General features: G+C 34.6%; 2 protein-coding genes across 2 annotated transcripts in view; one reads left to right on the top strand and one right to left on the bottom strand.

Moving 5' to 3' along the window:
• The window catches only part of LOC108966595 (titin), a 358,580-nt gene that overhangs the window by 202,888 nt on the left and 148,007 nt on the right, over window positions 1–7,685 (top strand). The window lies entirely within an intron of this gene.
• LOC108966596 (C-type lectin domain family 3 member A-like) lies at window positions 6,734–7,522 on the bottom strand. Its single transcript, XM_018929588.1, has 3 exons — window positions 7,326–7,522; window positions 7,152–7,260; window positions 6,734–7,080 (listed from the first exon to the last, which is right to left on the bottom strand). The coding sequence occupies exons 1-3, from the start codon at window positions 7,473–7,475 to the stop codon at window positions 6,812–6,814; spliced, it is 528 nt and encodes a 175-aa protein (XP_018785133.1). The 5' UTR covers window positions 7,476–7,522; the 3' UTR covers window positions 6,734–6,811.

Here is a 7,685-nt window from a genome sequence, read left to right as displayed (position 1 = left end):
TTTTGAATAATATTTATTGCTTTTTATGTCAGGGTCAAACTTAATCGCATGGTAAACAGAACTCCCTTTGAAAATTCTAAAATTTTGGCTTCATTCACTAACCTGTTCCATAGTCAAATCATATTTGAATCCTCACGAATAGAAATTCCGTCTTTTCTGTAATATTTTAGGTGCAGCAGAGTCTACCTTTCATTTGAAGTTCCACTCTGTACTYCTACACCCTGTTATTTACCAAGTTTGCACGAAAGCAAAAACCAAAATCARAAGAGAAACTGCATGCGTTAAAAATTAGCCACGCATCCAACAAATAGGCGTGTTGCATGCACCTACACAGTGTGTAATAAAAGTGCAACGACAAATATGTAATTAAATATGTGTTCATGCACGCATCSCAGATGAGTAAGCTCACTTTGAAAGCCAGCTTGTGCGAATCATTTGCGTACACAACGTTCATTCAACACGTGACACACCGCAAAAACGTTGCAATAATGCCTGGCTRGCTACAGCAACATCAACAGTTGACAGTTTTACAATGAAAGYGTTGTTTTATTCGCATCATCTCCTACACAACATATGCTAATTGTGCAACAAAGTGGGTGTTGCATGACAAATTCAGCGTGTGCCAATAATGTGGCATGCGGAAAAAAATGAAAAGTTGAAAATTAGTGACAGAAATAACGCAGTGACTTGCAGTTAACAGTTTGCCATGTATAGAGAAAAGTGCTTTTTGGGAATAAAAGTATTTATGATCTTCCTATTATACTAATTTATTTTTGTTATTTGGCTAAATGTAGGCACCGTTTTAATATGTTTTTTTTCACGTTTAAAGAACGTGTACATTGYCTACATTTAGGGTTGAGTTGGTAATCATCGTCTACAGTACTGAGCTTCGAGAATACACGCCAACTCCGGGCCTGCTCTCATGGCATACCACTTCTATGTTTACTTTACAGAAAGGTCATGCTTTCGCTCTTTGTCTGTTGTCTGCCACTTGAGTTTTCGTGCTTTTTTAATAACTGCTTTTTCAAGCTCTTAATCGTGCAAAATTTTGACTTTTATTTTTAAGCGTTTTCGATTGCTTGTTCGCCATAGATAAGGGTTAAAGTTGCCGAGTGTGGAGAGCTTCAACGTGCTTGTATGTCTGTTTGTACTGGYATAAAGTCTCAATTGAGGATTAAAATGTCATCTCTTGAGACTGCTGATATGATAATTAATTTGTTTTCGGTTTTGCTAGCAGATCACGTTCCTTTTTGTGTGAGAAATTGTTCAAAAATAATATAACTTGAGTTCGTAAATATGTATGTCCTTTTTTTCATATTATATTTTGTACCATAAGAATCGTGAGTTCTAGTAGTGCTAGTAATTGTATATCGCTTYTTTTTTAAAACTTTAGCATTCGATATAAAAAAAAATGTGCCAAGTTATTAACAGACCTGCCTCTAAGCCATCTATTTGTAGCTATTAACGGCCAACCATACTTGCTATATATGGAAAAGGGCAGTATTAGAAAACAACTTCTGAGTTGTGTTTCAAAACGAGTACCGTCGTCGGTTCTATTGATTTATGGCAAATTATATTAAGCTTAATAAGCTTGAATTCACTTGAGAAAGTCTAAGTGCTTGAAACCTTGCCCAAACTTAAGCAACACAAAAATGTTGGAGAATAAAAAATGCAACGAAACTTTTCGGAAATGCTTCACTTCGTATGTAGCAATGGGTTCTACTCCTTTTTTCGAATTTTTAAGAAGCCGTATTACAAACTTACGAGGACAAAACATATACAGCGTGATTTATTAGGTTAAGTTAGGTTAGATGGCTGATTCCTCAGCATGGCGGAGGTATCGCACTTAGACCATTATGTTCAACTCTTTTCGTTGGATAGGGTTGAGAAGACTCTATCTTATCTCCTTCCAAGTTTGCTCTGCATACCGCAGTGGTATCCAAATCAGTGTAATCATAAAAAATTTTATGCTATATATAAGCAGTCTTGACAACCGTTACTAGGCTTGAGCGCATAGTCAGCGAACTCATAGTAAATATCCCTGCCCTATTATCGATGTAGGAAATCACCACTCTGAAGCCAGTCACTTTAACTTTGAAGACTAAAACTGCAGTTGATGAAAAGTTTCCGGCTATGCCTCCTCGAARAGCGGAGAAGTGACAGCCGGTGCTGGGTTCGGCGATCTGATAAACCAAATTTTGAAATGAAAGCGTTGGTGTGGCTCGTAGTGCATCACAAATTGATTTATTAGTTTGTGCTCTTTAAGGACCATTATTGTGAGCTGCAACTCGATTTTAGTCATAGTCAAGGCATGCTGGCCTGACATTGAGGCTCGTCAGAGCTGAAGAAACTTGGAGAGGTTATACTTACAGTCCTTGCAAATATATTTAACCCTCTTATAACATAATTTTCCGAACATTTTTCAAAAATAAAAAAATAAAAATAATTAGATACACAATCCATTGGAAAAATATCTTAAATAAGTATTTAGTGAAGTTCGAAGACGATGCGGATGAGTTAGAGATTCTTTAGTAGCTCATATGACGTTAGAAATTGTTCCCTTTCTTAGTTCTAGTTCTTCTAAAAACAACTACAAAGCAGAGAAAACGCTTTGTCGCCATTATTCCATGGTAACCTGTCATTTTGTTATGGAGATAGCTTTATCTAGTCACATACTTATTTATGAAGTTATAATAGGCGCTGTTGGTACAACTTATTTATCGTCCGCATTAAAAGATTTTTTTTTTTCAAAATTTTATGATTTTTCATAGTGAAAGCGTCTTTTCATTTCACGCCACAATTTATGCCAACACTCAATGCTCAATTCCATTAAAAACCCATTATTCTGACCCACTTTTCTTGTTTTCCATTATGGAAAAAATTGGCTTTTTCTTTCAACAAACCAATTTGTATGCCAATTTAATCACGATTTATGCACTTTATCACTCTTTTATGGTGAAGTATTATTGTTAAAATGAAAACTATGGAAAATAGTAAATGCGTTGACAAATCGTGACAAAAAAAAAAAAAAAAACCTCGCATAGAAATGAAACGCACAATTTTAAGTGGATTAAAATAAGCCCTGCTGCTAGGCTAAAATATGCTGTGCTTTTGTTACGTGCCAAGAGAGAGAGAGAAAGAGAGAATGCGTATTCAAATTTGTATTTAAATATACATAAAATTAAACACACATTCTCTTGTTATACTTACGTATGTATATTTTATCTACGGATGTCAGTGCTTGTGGGAAATTATATGAAAGAGCTTAAAAGTTTTATATGAAAATTGTAGTTGCATCTGTCAACGTGACAATAATTTATTTTCATAATATTTCCAAGGTTTATTGGTACTCTTGACATTGGAGATGTTCTAACAACTTACTTAAAGCTTTCATAGTCACTTAACGCTTGAGTCTTCTTTTGACTCGTCAGAAAATTTTTAAAATTTGCATGAAAACAGTACGATTCTTTAATATTGTTTAATTTCTTATAAAATTTATTAATTCTTGAATTTCAATAAGAGCATATTTTTACCGAAAGCTTATTTCCCGAGCTTTAATAAATTGCAAAACTCAAATTTTTCTAGGATTTAATTCTAAAAATTGTTATTTGCTTTACCTTGCCCCTTGTGTTATAGTGATGAAAGCTCCAAGAGCTCTAAAAGCTCAATTGGGGGAACAGTTTTTATTTAGCCCTTTTCTGAATGAACCCATAGCCCTTATAGATATATTTCTGGAATATCAGTTAGWGATTTTATCGTTTACTGTTTATTTTTTTCAATTTCTGTATATTGTTCAGACAGTGAAAGCTTATTACTCGAGCTTTTTTTTATATGCAAAGCTTTACTAATTCTAGGGATCAATTTTAAAAATTTTTATTGCTGGACCTTGCCCCTTGTGTTATACTGACAAAAGCTCTTAAAAGTGCACTTGGCTGAAAAATAATTTCAAAAGCTTTAAAAAAGCTCCCTTGATTACCTATTAAAGATTATATTAATATGAGTCTTATTTTGTGAAATACTAATATACAAACTGAGTGATTTTGGAACCAATTGGACTTTAACTTTTCTTAAGTCCAAATTATCTTTCGAAATGGYTTACAGATCCTTCCGATATTTCAGCAATGTCAGTAAGACACTGTTAATGACTGACTGTTAATCGTCGATTACCAAATACAAATTTTATTGACGGGTTGATCATCAATTGATGTTGATGGCCGTTATGGACGAGGTGCGTCGCCAACTCGTTCTTGACCCTTTGAATAATTTTTACTAATCAGAAACAATTATCACCGAAGCTCTTTTCCAACTTTCTGATTCCGCACACAGAATTTAATGAAACTTCTGAAGGCAAACATATATTAACCACTAATGATGTATTGTCCAACTGATAAGCTTCCAAGGTATAATATAATAAAAAATTTCACAKAACTGAGCTTTCATTTTCGAGCTTGCGAGGAATTTGTTTACATGTCAAAAATAATAYAGACTTTCCTCGCGTACTGTATAAAAAAGCTTTCATTCGAGCTTTCATCAAAAGCTTGYCTTCACGCCAAAAAGAGTTGATATTTAATAGTATAACTTTTCTAAGCGTGCCATAGTTACTACTGATTTCTTATAAGCATCGTAAATTTAGGATTAAAATATTCTTAGGTTTATTTTTTAATTTAGATATGGTTGAAACCATCATAGTAATTAACATAAATCACGCTAAGCATAATGGCTTAACACTTTTCACTTTTCTTGCCACTTAAAATCTTATCACAGCTAGTAAATAAGGTTTTCTCTAAAGACACACTCAAGAGTAAAGGGACTTTGTGACCAAAAATTTAAGAAAAATTAAAAAAAAAAAAAACTTCAAAAACTTGTTGGTCAGTCAGTAGTTCTTACTGAGTGCAGGGTTTATTAATGAGTGTTTGAGGAGGCAGAAACAAATAGTCGATAGAAAAAAGAATGAAAGAAGAATGTATGTATGTCTACAAATGCCCACAGGTCACACTCTGATTTTGTTCTCACCGAGCAAGCTAAATACAAAGCAGACGATATTGATGATATTGAGTTGAGTTCTCAGCAATAAATGTAATGAACACACGATAGTACAAATTACCAGAAAAAATTTTAAAAAATTTAAAAAGATTACACCAACTGTATACTGAACGAGGTGATTGTTATGCCCAACCGAAAAAAGTCGTCAATTTCGTTGATTCTTTCACGCGGCGTGTATAAAATTCAAAAACGTTAGATAGTAAGGGCAGCAAGTGAATGAAAAATCGAGTAGGAGGGCAATTGATGGCAAAGTAAAGAAAACATTTCACGCATGCGCAAAGCTGTCTAGCATTATAAGTGTGCACACTAACCAACACACACGCTTACATATAGTATATGCGTGGCATACATGAAATTAAACGCACTGCAACGGCAAGGGAGGATATGGAAGGTATAAGCATAGTTTAAGACCGTAATAAGTAAATGGCGGTGATGATGATACCAAAAAAAGAAGACAACAAAAAGTCAGCTGAACCTTTGACACGGCCAAACAATAATATATACATCTATAGTATGCTTCACTGATAGTGGTAATAAAGGTAGCGAAACAGGAAAACGTTGAGGCAGGTAGGCAATGTAGACTTGGCGGCAGACTAGAGCTGATTTTGTTTTGGTTGTGTGGTTGCACTGAGGCAGGTGTGTTTCGAAAGGTAGCTACGTGTTTGCAGCACAGTTGCTAGCGTATTTGACATCAACTGCAGCTTCTTCTTTAKACTTGGCTCCTCACTACCAGTTTGCTCACATATCCTTTGCAAATGAGAGATTTGAAAGACTCGTTTCTTTGCGCATTGTKTGGATTTTGTTTTAGTTTAAAAAGGCAATAACTGTGTTGTTGTCATATGTTATATATACACGCGCACAAATGTATATATATATATATATATGTATATATGTATATATAGAGCCTGATGACATTGCCAATTTGACACATCAGAAAGGTATGTACACATGTACGTACATATGCATGCATGTGTTAACTTCCAACTACAGCTATATGTCGGCAGGTAATATGATCTTCTGCAAGTATTTTTCGACAGTACAATATGATTATTGCCTGTTTTGATATGTGAAGAAATTTTCCAAAATTGTTTCGCCTTACACTAATKTTATTTGTTTTGATTGAAAATTGGCAACAGCGTATAGAATTTTTATTCCTTTGATTTTTAGCACAATTTTAATATTTTGGCTGTAGTACGAAGGTTATTGCATGATTAAGCCTGCATTGTGAAAGAATTTTCCCTAATTTTTTCTTTGTATTATACGAATGTTATTTATTTTGAGTGAAAATTGGCAACTTTGCATAGCATTTTAATTCGTACGATTTTTAGGATACTATATACTTAATATTTTGGCTGTAGTACCCGGAATATTGCATGACTTAAAATTAATTAGCATAGAAAAAGATCTGTTGTTATTTTCTGAGTTTTTTTTTTGTTTTTTTGCTACCTTGTAGCAAATATGATCCATTTTATGAGATGCCCAATATTTTTTATATTGAGGCATATGTACATAGTTCCGACACTAGCTTTAAGTCCAGGTTTTCAATAGCAACTTGTATACTGGAGAAAGATTTTTCCAACACCCTAATTTATATGACGAACACTTATATAACAAAAATAATAATCTTTTTAACTCACAATCTCACTTTCAATTCTCACGTAGTTATTTCTTCAAAAATCAAGACCTAGTGTTAATATGATATATACCGTCACCATTTTATTTAACCGTTAATATTTAATAAGCAGCTACAAATTAACACATAGATAGCTTAGAAAATGCTATGTTTACATTTCTTTGTTRTTTCGGCCACCTTCTCCACTTTCTTCTGGCAGATGAACTTATATTTRGCGGTACAATCCTCATCGGACCACAAAGATTGCACAGTTTTTCCAATCAACAAGCACTTGTCGCTGTCATCGCCATTGGGTTCGTTAGCATCCCAGTTGGATGTGGTGAATGTTTTGCCACCAATWCCCCACACCCAATTGCTGGCATTAAGTCGGTTGCCCGCTGACCAGTAAGCGGTGTTTGTCACATCTGTGGGTGTGTGGAAATAACGATAAAGTAATTACAAAATAGTTTTTTATCTTTATACGGCTTATACCCACCATACAATTCACGAAAGCCCTTGAAGAGTGTTAATAAGTTGAAATTTTCAGGCGCCACCAGTTCCCAGCCCTGTGAGTAGCAGTAATAGTTGGCTTCAAACCAGGAAACCTAKGTAATGCGTACATTTTGTACCGTTATGTGATTTATTCACCTCASCCACATGTCATACTCACCTCCTTGCTGCTGACATAGTAATCGGTGTTGTCGCTCAGACTGCCCGGCCAGCCGAAAGAGAATTCATTATCCTCGCTTAGTGGTGTGGCTTGACTAACTGCCAGCAGCGCCACAAATATCAGCACCAGTTTACCGCTAGATTTTTTCATTTTTTAATGTTTGCTTTGCACTGTTTTGTTTGCAACTAATTTCGGTGAAATTGCTCGTCGTTTTTATATAAAGAGAAATTTTGCAGTTATACCCGGTTTTTTTTCAATACTCTTGTGTACTTAGAACATAATCGATGGCCTGACTTTGTGTCGGGCAATTTAATGTACACGGATTAAAAACTGTTACTTTTAATGGATATTTTAGTTAAG

This window comes from Bactrocera latifrons, unplaced genomic scaffold (assembly GCF_001853355.1).
Source record: "Bactrocera latifrons isolate USDA-ARS-PBARC rearing strain unplaced genomic scaffold, ASM185335v1 scaffold_165, whole genome shotgun sequence".
Classification (NCBI taxonomy): domain Eukaryota; kingdom Metazoa; phylum Arthropoda; class Insecta; order Diptera; family Tephritidae; genus Bactrocera; species Bactrocera latifrons.
The sequence above is the reverse complement of the archived record's forward strand: the minus strand, read 5'-3'. Positions and strand labels throughout refer to the sequence as shown.